The sequence below is a fragment of the Pongo pygmaeus genome, chromosome 8 (genome assembly GCF_028885625.2).
Source record: "Pongo pygmaeus isolate AG05252 chromosome 8, NHGRI_mPonPyg2-v2.0_pri, whole genome shotgun sequence".
Lineage (NCBI taxonomy): Eukaryota > Metazoa > Chordata > Mammalia > Primates > Hominidae > Pongo > Pongo pygmaeus.
Window position 1 is genome coordinate 104644592 of NC_072381.2, and position 13351 is coordinate 104657942.

A 13351-nucleotide genomic window follows, 5' to 3' on the forward strand; every position below is an offset into this window, starting at 1 on the left:
GACTTTGTGTAAAAGCATTCTCACAGGTAGTTTCCAGTTGGAGTCTCATTATTAATTGCACAAGATGAGTATGAGAGCTATATTAAATATTATTAGCCTCCTTGTACAGATTAAAATAAAAACTCTGATGCTTAGAGAGGTTGCATGGTGAGTAAGTAGGGGAACCAGCCCCAGAACCCCAGACTTGGGTACCCCAAGCCAGCTTTCCCCTTTTTCTACTATACACCCCCTAAGTGTGGAAAACACTGAAATGATGGCAGGCTCCCATTGTCTATCCCTCACCAACATCCTTCTACTTCCTGGGTGATATTGTGATGTCACCCATAGTTGACACTGCAGAAATGTTCTGTCCCCTGTGATTCTGGGAAAACCTCCAAAGACCAACGTGATTCTGAGATAGCTGCAATCTGTCCTCTGTGACCCCACAGCTGACAATCGGAAAAAGCAGAGGGTCCCGCACCGGGAGCGGAAGCGGCATGACTTCTCCTTGTTTAAGCTTTCGGACACGGAGATGCGGGTGAAGATCTCACCACAGCTTCTGCTAGCCACACACCGCTTCATGGCCACAGGTAGGACAAGTCTCCACTCCAGAGAAGCTAAAACAGAATCTCTAGGGTGGGAGCCAGGCACCAATCCTTGTTAGTACCTTCCAGCCTGATGCCAGTGTGCTGTCAGGACTGAGAAGCACTGTTCTAGGAAGGAGGTTGCCTTAGACAGGGTAATGGATGCCACCTACTGTCGTACTGAGCCCCAGGCCTGATCTTATAGAGGAAGAAATGAGTATAACTCAACTCTTCTACCAGAGAAAAGAGCTAAAGAAACCATTGCTGCACTTTTCCCTCTTCTACTCACTTCCTCGCTGAAGCCTGAGGCCATCTCCCTGTCTGTTTGACCTACAGTGCCCTAGAGCAGTACCATAGAAGCCTGTCAGCTATGAATTTTTAAAATACAGAAGTGTATTGTGCATCTTGGGATCTTTAGAAAGAAAAAAAAGTGAGAAAATCCAAAGATAAACTCCTTCTTGTGAAGAAGATAAAGTTTGTCTTTGAACCCTCTGACCATCCATGCCTAATTAATGTGCTGACCTAGAATGATCATATCTATCACTAACTTCAATATTTAATTAATCCAACATATATTTATTGAGTATATAATGAGTGCTAGCACTGTTTTAGGTGCTAAAGAGTAGAAAATTTTAAGTTGGAGCTGCTTTAAGATAGAATTTCTAGTTCTGAATACAGATTTCTTTTAACTACTTCCCAGAGCATATGTTATATAATATAAGTTTAACATATGTAATATAAGTAATAGCTGTAATATATAAATATGATGCAATGATGCCTCACATTATTGGCAACTTATTATTTAAATAATTGCCTGTCTTTAGTAACGTGGGATTTCATTTCATTCAGCAGATATATGTCATACAAATAAGCCAGAATAAATTATCTGCATTTCATTCAATTATAGCGTTAAAGTCTTTGTTGTTTATGTGGCTTAGTTGTCCATGTCCAATTTTAAATAAAATCAAAGAAAATTAATAACGAAACAAACATTTCCAAATGGAGACCTGTTTCTCCTGAGATGCCAGTGCAGGGACACACATCTCCAGAGGACGTGGGTAAGGCCCTGAGATGCACACTTGGGATTAGGATCCTCCACTCCAGAGGAACTGCAGAAGCCCTGCCAGCCTGGTGCCCAGATACATGCACAGGGGTCCTAGTTGTGCCCACTCTGACTCCTCCCAGCTGCCACTGCTAGAATGGGTGGAACACAGCTGATGCTGATTCCTCCCTTCCCACTCATTCTCCTCTAGAAGTGGAGCCCTTTAAGTCTCTGTACCTTTCGGAGAAGATCCTGCTCCGGCTCCTGAAACATCCCAATGTGATCCAGGAACTGAAGTTTGATGAGAAGAACAAGAAGGCCCCGGAACACTACCTCTACCAGCGCAACCGCCCTGTGGACTACTTTGTGCTGCTTCTACAGGTGAGTAGGAAAGTCAGGGAACCTCTAAGAGCCAGACGAGGGCATCTCCAGGGTGAAGAAATGGCCATGCCTCCTTCAGCACCAAGTTCCAAGACTTGGCTGGCTGCCTCAGGAACAAGGCCAGCTGGGTGGACATTTCTTCATGACCCACAGGAGGGGCCTAGACATGGAAGACTGGTGTCCTGGGAGTGCTGGGATCTTTGACATTTAGTCTGACAACTCAGCGATGTTTGGGGTGGGTTGAATACCTCTCCAATAGAGGGGTTCTGCTTCTAAACTTCCAGAACTGCTGCTCTGCGGAAGCTATAATACCTCCTCATCTCTGCTTGAACATCCCCTGAAATGAAACTGCCCACTGCCTCCTAAACTTTAGACCATGCTTCTTTAAACCCTTCTCTCTGTCAAGTGGAAATCTCACCATCTGTGACTTCCATACTGGTCCTTGCTCTGCTCTCTGGAGGTACATGGGACACATTCATTCTCTCAGTTGCATTTCAGCCTTTGCAGTTCCTGAAATCTTCTCCCCCTTCAGAGGACCAGGAAGGGGGAAAATGACCTGTTCAAAGAAGTGCAACATCTTCCCAGTGTTCACATAAGTATGATCACTTTCTGCTCTGGATACCTGAATAGGCCTGTCTTAAATAAGTGTCTGACATGATTACAGCTTGTAACACTGCTGGTGCCCTGTCTGGCTTCACCATTAGCTCTGCCACTGATTCCCTGTCCCTTCCCAACATAATGTTGTGAATCCTAAATACACTGATTGTATTTTAAAATCTTGATTAAGCTCACATGAACTTAGAAATGGTCTCTTTGTTACTGTCCACTTCCAGCCTCTCTGCTCTGTCACTGTAACTTGCCTCACATATATCTTTCCAAATGGTCTGAACAAAATGACCTCTCTTCTCCAAAAAATGGAGTCATGTGCTTCACTGTTGGAAATCAACAAGAATCATGTTACATTGTTTGTATAATGTAATGATCACATAGTTTCATGTCTTATGCTGAATGTAAACTTAACAGTTTTCAAATAAAACGTGGAATAAAATGTAGTAGCAAGAGTGTACCCTCAGAAATTTGAAAAATATGGCTTTAAAATTCCATTGTTGCCATTTCCTAACTAACCTTGACCAAGTTATTCAATCTCTGAGCCTCAAAATTGAGTCCCCTGTAAATCGGGGATAAAAATGGCATGGGCTTCATGGGGTTGTAGGGCTAATTGCGTGAGAATCTATGCAGTGCACATAACACAGTGTGATGTCCATGTATGCTATGCATTACACATCAGCTATCACTATTATTGGCAATGAATTAAACAAGCTTCACATAGAATTAGATTTTATCTTTTTTTTTTTTTTTTTTTTTTGAGACGGAGTCTCGCTCTGTCACCCAGGCTGGAGTGCAGTGGCCCAATCTCAGCTCACTGCAACGTCTGCCTCCCTGGTTCAAGCGATTCTCCTGCCTCAGTCTCCCGAGCAGCTAGGACTAACAGGTGTGTACCACCATACCCAGCTAATTTTTGTATGTTTAGTAGAGATAGGGTTTCACCATATTGGCCAGGCTGGTCTCGAACTCCTGACCTCGTGATCCACCCACCTTGGCCTCCCAAAGTGCTGGGATTACAGGCGTGAGCCACCGCACCCAGCCTAGATTTTATCTTGACCTGACTTAGAAATGGTCCAATCTTGGTCTAAACCAGTGGGGCAGTTTATGAGGCCCTGGATTAGCTGGTGCTTAGGCCTGCATCATGGAAGGGCCATTACAGTACGCAAGGACAGCTTGGTTATTCATGACTGGATGCTGTTTTATGAACAATGAAGCACTGAATTTACTGCAAAGAGCTATTAAAGCTGGAGGTGCTTTCTCACATGTAAATCTGGAGAGAATTAACATTCCTCTGTGATAAGAACATGGGTCTAGTCCACTTGTTATCCAAGCAGCAATGCTTAGGATTCTAGTCAATAGTAGAATTGGAAGTGCTCATACACATTCATAGTACACTTCCTTTTTTTTTTTCCAGGGTAAAGTGGAGGTGGAGGTTGGTAAGGAAGGCCTTCGCTTTGAAAATGGAGCCTTTACTTACTATGGTGTCCCAGCCATCATGGCCACTGCTTGCTCAGGTATTCTAGTTTCCATTTGTTTATTGGGAAAGTAATGGGATATGGCAGAAAAAGCACAGGGGTTCAAGTCTTGACTCCCCCTTTGACTCTTGTTAATCAGCCTGGACAAGCCATTTAACTTCCTTGACTTTAGTTCGTTCCTCTGCAAAATGGGTGTATGAATCACTTTTCATTCAGTTAGTGCTTAAAAAAAAGTGACCAAAAAATTGAATTGTAAAAAGCAGTAATATTGTCAAGTGTTAGGGATCTAGGGTGATAGATTTCAGTATGAAAAGACAAGCTTATTTTGCTTTTTATACTTGTTCCCTACCCTTCCATTTAATTGCCGGTTTTTACAGGGTTAATTGGTGCTGGGGGTGGATAGAAGGGGGAAGATTCCCAAAAGAAGTGTGTTTTCTGAGTTGCCTCTGAAACCCACTGCATCCTTCTGTCCTTAGATAATGACGTGCGGAAGGTTGGAAGTCTGGCTGGATCTTCTGTCTTTCGTATGTATCTCTCAAACCCCTTCCTCGTCCTCCCCATCGCAGTCCTGCCTCAGCCCGCTCTGGGGACCTGGACCGATCACTTTGAGCCTGGGCTGGGGCTAAGACAAATGCTGGCAGCCCCTTTGTAATGTTCTGCCAGGAACACTGCTTCCTGCCAGGTACCCACAGACCATGGGAGCTTAGGTTCTGTGTGTCTGGAATGTTTTCTGCCGCTACTGTGCTCACATGGTTGGGGGGGATGCAGGGGTTGTGAGGGAAGGCACTGCTTATTGCCACCTTCCAGTGAATGCAGGCAGGTGATTTGTGTGCTTGGGCAGAGGCTCAGCCCTTCCTTCTGTGCAATAGCAATTCACCTACGGCCTTTACTCAAAACTCTCATATGCTATTATCGTGTCTGTGGGGTTTGTCCTCAGTAAGAAGTGACTTGGGGATGTAATCTTCTCAGTAAGAAGATTTGGGGATGTAAGTTCCACCCTCGTGCAATACATTGCTTATCTGCTTCTCTTTCCTGGTTCTCCACCTCTCAGCTAGTGGAGAGGTATCTGCCAGCTGGCTGTGCATGCTGTTGGTGGGGGGCAGGCACAGGGCTGATGGCTGGTTTACTCTGCCCCTTCTGTGCTGTGCCTTCTTGCTGTTTTCTGTGTAGTTATCGCACTTGTGTTTAAAGGGCATGGCATTTTTTGTGATTAAAAGTGTGATCCAGAAAGAATTATTTCTCTAGATTTCTTTCTGATTCACGGATCTGAATTTTGCATTGCTTTCAGCTGTTAGTATTTACAGTGACCACCCAATGGCAAATAGGGTCTTTCCTCTTATCATAAAAAAAGATTTTACATATTGCCTTGTGGTGGGAATTATCAGAGGGTCCCAGAGCTTGATATCATAGTCCCTGGAACATGGCAAGGTAGATACCATTTTAACATGAGTGAAACTAAGGAAACGACTTGCTTCAAATCACCCAGTAAGTTGGTGACCGGCCAAGATGCTTCCTGGTGTCCTGGCTAGTTCACACAGCACAATAAAATACAGATTTCAGATCCATCATATTCTGGAATGCAATTTCTAAGTGCAAATAGTGGAACAATTTACAGTTTAATTGTTACAGTGTAATAGCCCAGCCAGTGGCTGAAATGAAGTACCTGCCCAGTGTGAAGAGTGGCAGAACTTGAGTTGGAGGAGATCTGTAAAATTGAAAAGACCCTGGTACATTATTATACTTAATGAATCTCAATCAAGGTTGATGAAGGAAGCATCAGTGCTCAGTAGAACTCTGGGTGGGTGAGGGACGGGCTACAGGACTTTGGCAAACCTTAGTTCTCTAAAGGAAATCTCCATCATTCATCCCATTAGGGACTACTCCTGGGATTCTAATATGTTACCTAGAAATGTCTGTGATCTCTTCCAGAAGACTAAAAGAGGTGGAAATTCTGAGAAAAAAAGACCTACATATGGCTTCCTAGCCCACCCAATTTATGTGACCTTCTTTCTTAAAAAAAAAAAAAAAAAAAAAAAATTGCTGTGGCCGGGCATGGTGGCTCTCACCTGTAATCCCAGCACTTTGGGAGGCCAGGACAGGTGGATCACGTGGTCAGGAGATCGAGACCATCCTGGCCAACATGGTGAAACCCTGTCTCTACTAAAAATACAAAAATTAGCCAGGCACGGTAGCACGTGCCTTTGATCCCAGCTACTCGGGAGGCTGAGGCAGGTGAATCGCTTGAACCCGGGAGGTGAAGGTTGCAGTGAGCCGAGATCATGCCACCATACACCAGCTTGGCTACAGAGCAAGATTCCATCTCAAAAAAAAAAAAAATGTTTTAAGTAGAAGGAAGTTGTTATCCGATTTCTTCCTTTTCTTCCTTCCTGTCTCTAGTTCTTTCTTTCAAAAGCTTTCAGTTGCATCAGTGAGATAGAAATAAAGTTGCAACATTGATTTCTCATTTAAAACTAGTTAACTGAAAAGAAGCATAGCACTCTTTCTCTTTCTCTCCCCATGTTACTGAGCATCTCTGTAAATCTTCAGAAGGAAAAAGAAATATTATTAGCCAATGGGGTAAAAAGACAGTTTCCATCCTCCCCGAACCCATACTTAGTGTAGTGAAGTGTGAAGTAACTGCAAAGGCCAGCCATACCCCACAGTTATCCCAGGTGAATGCTCAGCCCATGGTCCAGCCACCCAGCATCTTTCACTGGCCAAGAACCTCAACCTATAGGTTGAGGGAGAGCTTAAGTCTAAGCTAAAAGGCAATAAAATCTTGTAGGGTCTTGGCCCAGCCCCGTCCCCCTGTGCTTGAAGCTAGCTTAATCAGCCTTTGAGGATGAGGAGTGAGATTATGAGTTTGCTGGAATACTGGCACAGTGACCTATGCTTCAGAGTTGAACTTGAGGCTACAAAGAAGTCTCTGGCTTTCCTGTATGAGGTGAACGGAACATAATCTACACTGTCTTCTTCTTCTTGGTTCTGATTGCCAGGAACCCAGGGTAGCTGGAATAGGTGCACACACAGGTGTGCAGATATGGAAAGAACAAGTCTCCTGTCTGTTTGGTGTATACATTTATACATTGTATACAATGTATACAGTTTGGTATATACGTTTATACATTGTATACAATGTGTACAGTTTGGTGTATACAATGTATACAGTTTGGTGTATACATTTATACATTTAGAAATATGATTCTTCTTGAGAATAGAGAGTTTCTTAACTCCATTGTGTCTCATAATATTAGAGGCCCATTCTAATATTCATTAACATCTCACGTCAGAGTAAAGGATTATCAAGTAGGTAATTTCAAATAAAATCATTTGGTGTAGCAAATAAAACTGCAGAAGCAGTCTATTTCCGTATGCTATCATCTGCAGACTGGTTTCATTTAGCTCCTTAAAAAGGACTCTGGGAATGATCAGATAAAAGAGACGAAGACAGGTTCCCATAGTTCCCATGCCCAGACACCACTTGAAGGGGGAGGGGCTGGACTGTTATTACACACTCAACTCTACCCGGGCCCCCAAGTGATAGCCAGCACCATTTCAAACTCTGTGGGGAAAGAGAAGGAAAAGGGAACGGAGAGATACTTTGGACCACTGGTACTTACCACGAAGTGGCTTTGATTTAATTCATCAAGTTGATTCACATTAACACTGCTAGAGATATTGTTCTTCCTTTATCCCTATCCTCTAGCAATGCACAGTTCTTCACCAACACTGTGACCAGAGGGCTGTCCTAGGAGTCTGAGGCAGGATCTAGCTTCCTCAAGGATGCCCCTAGCAGGAGCACACGCTTTCCATTCAGGCCTCTGAGTACCTATGCAGGTGCCCTTGGCAGTTGAGCTCCATGAGAGCTGGGAGAGCTTGGTGAGAACGCAGCGCTGGGCTCCCAGCATGTTTGCTGGCTCAAAATGGGAGCCTCAGAGAATGCTGCCTACATGCTTCCCACAGAGCTCGGCTTGTGCTTCTACATCTGATTCCAAGATGTGTTGTACATCTTTTCAGATGACCTTCAGAAAAATCCATTTTATTTTCTTGTCTTTCTGGAGAGTGACTTTGTAAGAGGATGTGATTCCTGTGTTTTCAGAGTCAAGATTCCTTTTTACAGAGAAATGTGATGTGAAGATCCAGGAACAGACTGTCTCACCCACTTTGTTCTTTGTCTCTTTCCTTTTGTGTTTATATCTTCCCTTTCGCAACTCACAAATCCTTGGCCCCTGACTCTTTAGTGCCCGTCTCTGTGTCTCGTACCTTCGCTGTCAGCAGAGGGGACTCTCTGGCAGGCTCCCCAGGTAAACATGCATGGGTGTCTCGGGTCTCTGTAGATCCAGAGGGGTTTGCAAAAAGCCTTTGGCCTCTGTCACTTTCCTGCATGAGAACTAATCTCTCCAACAGGCACTCCTGTGACTAAGGCATAGCACTTTGCACAAATAGCACTCATTTGCACATACCACCCAGGCATTGCTGGTTCAGTGGTGTCATTTGTGAGTTTACCTCCCAGGAATGTATCTGTGTATGCACATGGAAAAATGGTGGGGGTGAGGGATAGTGTGAGTTTTTCCTCATTTGTCTGACTACAGAATGGAGGGATGAGGAGTACAGCATGAATGAAGTAGAAATAGTGGAATACTATGCTTTATTTCTACCTATTTTCTTACTACCTCTCTTTCCTTCCATGTCCTCATCTTCCTAATAATGTTACTATGTGATGATCATATTCTCACTAGCTCTGCTCGTACAAAGGATGCTATATGTAAAACTTTCAAAACAACTTTTCATTAGGTTTAACCTCTTTTGTTGATAAATGAAATAGTCACTGGGTTTCTTTTTAATTGGGTAAAAATTCCTCATAGAGCTAGACAATAATTCAATGACTGAGTAGAATGCAACAAATCTGAATGATCAACTGTTTGTTTTCATCTCTAGAGGTTGTTCTCTTGGGCTCTTGGAGCAAGTAATGACTAAACCAGGAATGTATTTGTTAAATTGCCCTGCAGTTAGAACACAGTCCAATTTCCTCTACCCTCTAAATCTGTATCCCTTATCACGTTGCTGGGGTAATGATACTAAGACCCCACCATATCCTCAGTCATCGAGAAATCGCTTATGTTTCTCTGTCTGTATAGTAGACCCTCAACATTTAAAAAAGGCTATGTTTTGAGACTTCAAACCCTCCAATTTGCAACCTCAGAAGTATTTATGTTGACTTCTGTTTTTTCCCAAAATCACTTTTTTTCATCAAAAACCATCTGGTCCTCATGTTGATCTATACAAGATGAGTTAACCACCTTCTCAAATTTTGCCGAAGTTTTCTCTCTGTCTCTCTCGATGGTGATTTTCCACTAAGAAATAGTTTTTCTTGCTTTGTGAGAGCTCATGCCTTCATAATGACTACAGGATTGGACAGTCAATGTGAGATGCCAACCTGGTGCCCTCACAAGCTAAATGGTCTGCTCCTACATGCCAACAAAATTAGAAATGACCACTTGATGCACCTTCAAGTTCCTTCACATGCAGTGAATCTTGGTGAATGCCAAGAGTGTGCTGTGAAGGTTCAGAGGAAAGGGGAGATGAACACTTTAAAAGACTTTCAGCCCAAAAGATCAAAGCGAGGATGTGTTTTCCTTTTTAATTAACCTTCAGTTAACCAGATGACCTAGTTAATTGTAACTTCCCAGTTAAAGGAAGGTTAATTCTAGTTCATCTGTATTGATTATGATAAGGTTCATGATAACTCAATGTCAGACAGAGATGGAAGTGATTCCCTCCTGCTGTGCCGAACCCCCAGGAAGTGCTGAGACTTCTGATCCAACTCTGGGTGGTGTCCTGTGCCCCTGAGAGTATTTTCAACTTTCCCCCCTTTTCCATGACTGTGGATATTCAACACAACAGGAAATTAGTGTCAACACAATGGAAACCCTACGCATAAAGAGGTAAGCTTATTCCCACCCTTGGTTTAACTCTGCAGGGTGGAGCAATGGTGGGTACAGTGGGAGAAAACCAGAGGTAGGGAGTGCCTAGTTTCTCCTTTGGCTTATTCCTGTCCACCTTATGTCTGGTCCCTATCTAGAGCTAATCACTGTGCCTTCCCAGTGATCAGGTGACATTGACAGGACCTATTCTGTGGTATTTCCTCTGTCACTCTTGCTTTTGTTCTATATCATTAAAAGAAGTAGCCTCAGAGGCCTGGGATTTTGTAGAAAGAAGTTCCAGGTAACTTCTGGCCCTGTAAGCACAGACTTTGGAACCAAGGGTTCTTATTCAGTGCTCAATCGTCCATTCATAGTGTGCATTGAGATCAACAATGATGCCATTTTCTCCTAGAATATACCAAAGTACCTAAAAAATTTTTTTACTTTGCAAAATGTGCTAAGTGGAAATATTGATTTCTGATCCAGATACATTAATTTACTTATATGCTAAATCTCAACCCTATCTTATATGGGGGGAAAATAAATCCTAGAAATTAGTAGGGCCTTTAAGTCTAAAAAAGAACTGTCATTGTCTTATTTGACTCCCCACAATCACTTTGGGAGATAGGCAGGAATTGTCATTGAAAAACAACAGATTAAAAAAACAGGTTCTGAGAAAGTCAGTCAGTGTTGTATGTGTAGTAGGTAGGTAGAGGGACAAGGACTGGAATCTAAGTCTTAGATCCTGCTCTCCACCTACTGCCTGGGACCTTGCTGTACCTCTGAATACAGACATTTTGTGCCCCCTAGAGGGCTGTGATTTATTTGCATTTTGAAAGCAATGCTAATTACGAATCTGGTGCTCACACTAGATTGAGGCCAGGGGTCTCTGCACCAAATATTGCCATCATTATCCATAGGAAGTCTCTTTCTATTTGAGCCTTAGTTTGAAATAAGAGCACAGTGGTTCACAGATTACCTCCAGGGTGTGGTGTGGTTAACCAACTTGGCAGGTGCTTTCATTTAAGAAATGAAACTTCTGATCAGGGGTTTTCCCTGAAAGTACACAGCCCCACTGCAATTATCATTCCCTTTCCCTAGATTCACTCCTTCTTTCTTCTCCTGGTGGTGGAGATAATTTTGAATTCCCCATCACAGTCCTTTCAAATCCACAAAAGCACAGAGACAGAGACTTTAGAACCAAGAGTTCTTTTTCAGTGCTTGGTTATCTATTCATAATGTGCACTGAGATCAATAATGACAGTTTTCTGCTTGAATATACAGGGAATCTCTAAAAATAATATTTCTACTTTGCAAAATGTGGTAAGTGGAAATATTCCTTCGAGTTGGCTCTTGTGTGATGAACATTTGGAAACCATTAAAGCTCTGTGTAAAGTGAATGAGTTCATCTGGGATCCTAACTTGGGCTTAGAGTTCACATTGTAGTTTTGACAGACAGCTGACTTTGGTGTTCGGTTGTCTGATGCTAAATATTGCTCCAGTATAATGAATTTTAATAATTCTAGTTTGTACTCTTACAGGTCTATGTAATTAAGCTTCCTCATCCATTTTGGAGAACAGAGATAGCCCATGGCACAATCACAGTCAGACCAAAGTAGGCCATTCCCCCTCATCCCTCACTGATGGTACAAAAGATATAGGCAGGCAACCCCTGAACCCTCCTTTTTCCTCAAATCCCCATAAGGAAAATGGGAGCTTAGCATTCTACTTCTGTATCTTGGGGTCTGATTCCAGCATAGGGTTGTGAAGGTTCCCTGGATACAGGTGTCACAAATGAAGCAAGAGTCCCAGAGCTGCTGTGTATAGATTTTCAGGGCCCCTGACTATTACTGCAGAAGGAGAGGAGATTCCATCCAGCCCCAATTACAGTGTGAAGTCCTCTTCCATACCCTTTGCCACCCTGCCCCCAATTTTACCCTATTGCCTTCTCCACCCAAACCTCAGCAATCCAAGTAGCCAACCCAGGACAGATATCTCTTACAGACTGACCACTCAAAGGCTGCAGGAATGAGGTCTGCCACAGTTTCATAGAGCAGAAAACCCTGCTCCCCATCACCCGGTTACACCCGAGCCAACCCGAGGGTCTGATGCAAGAGCAAGAGTGGGCAAGGGATGGGTTGGTTGCTTGGCCTGCCGCCTGCTGACAGGTTCCGTGGTTGGTGTTACATATCCCACTGTTTGATCTGTCTCCTTCCAGACCTCCTTGCACTATACTTAGGATTTTCCCCCTCGCTTCACTCCCCCAAGCTGTGCCTCTGTGCTCTTAGGATATGCCAAGGGGAATTATACACCTTGAACTAGTTTGCCATGCTGCTAGGACACTTGTCTGTTACTGATTTCTTCTGCTTTTTATTAAAAGCATTTCCATGTCCCTTGCTCAGAAACCTCTGAGTGTATGTGCACAATTACCAAAATGCCAAGTCATCAGCATCCCACCTATTGAGGAATGTCAGACTCCAGGACACGAAAACATTGATCTCGCACAATACTCAGAGGAGCTGGGACTTTCTCACAGAGTAAAGGTTCTTTTTTCTTTTAAAAATTGCTTTTATGAACTCGATCTTTGTAAGACAGTTGTATCGTTTGGTGTTGGGAATCCTTTATGATTTTATAAATAAACTTTCAATAGCATTGTTTTTACTTAAAAAAAAAAAAGACATGTTTTTCCTCCTCCCAGCACAATAGTGATGTAGCTTGTGTTTGACATGTGAGTCCCTGTGGGTGTCATCTACACCGGGTGCCAGTGAAACGATGAGAGCTTTGGAGGGAACTGGGATGTAGCTGTTGCCTCTGTCTCCAACAGGAGAAGCTTCCACGGATGGAAGGAGTTTAGTAGATAAAATAGGGCTATTTCCCTGTTGTCCTCCCTGAACATATCTTGAATTGTGACATAAGAGATGAGGATGTGGAACAACTGGTGTAGGGTGTGTGAAGCCCATGTCTGGCCAGGCAAAGTGGAGGATTATTGAGGAATGGTGGTGATTCTCTGAGCAGCTGAAGCCACAAGCCCTGCTCACACTCTCTTCCCTTGGTTATGTCCAAACTGAGTTGAGGTCAAAACCCACCAGGTCAAGGTATGGTTTTCCAGATGCTGCACTGGGGCCAAAAAAGCTACTCTTGGGCAGGACTCTCTGCCCCACTTTTCTGCAACAACTAGCCTGGAGGAAAGAACACAGACTTATCCAGCCACCACCCTAAAACAGCCACAAATGGATCTGGCCAAGCCAGAACTCATCAATTTGTTTTCTCTTTTCTTCTTCTTTTTTTATAGATTTAGGGAGTACAAGTGCATTTTTGTTACATAGATATATTGCATAGTGGTGAAGTCTGAGCTTTTAG

The 13351-nt window shown here is 43.3% G+C and overlaps 1 protein-coding gene across 6 annotated transcripts in view; it reads left to right on the top strand.

Moving 5' to 3' along the window:
* CNNM1 (cyclin and CBS domain divalent metal cation transport mediator 1) overlaps positions 1 to 13351 on the top strand; it is a 68236-nt gene that overhangs the window by 33718 nt on the left and 21167 nt on the right. For 4 of the 6 annotated variants that reach the window (XM_054503720.1, XM_054503721.1, XM_054503723.1 and 1 more), the window contains exons 3-7: positions 429 to 569; positions 1817 to 1986; positions 4007 to 4106; positions 4544 to 4591; positions 8309 to 8371. In XM_054503720.1, coding sequence (XP_054359695.1) covers positions 429 to 569; positions 1817 to 1986; positions 4007 to 4106; positions 4544 to 4591; positions 8309 to 8371 — 522 coding nt within the window. The remainder of the gene's footprint in view (positions 1 to 428; positions 570 to 1816; positions 1987 to 4006; positions 4107 to 4543; positions 4592 to 8308; positions 8372 to 13351) is intronic. The other 2 variants (XM_054503722.1, XM_054503724.1) reach the window with 1 other exon arrangement.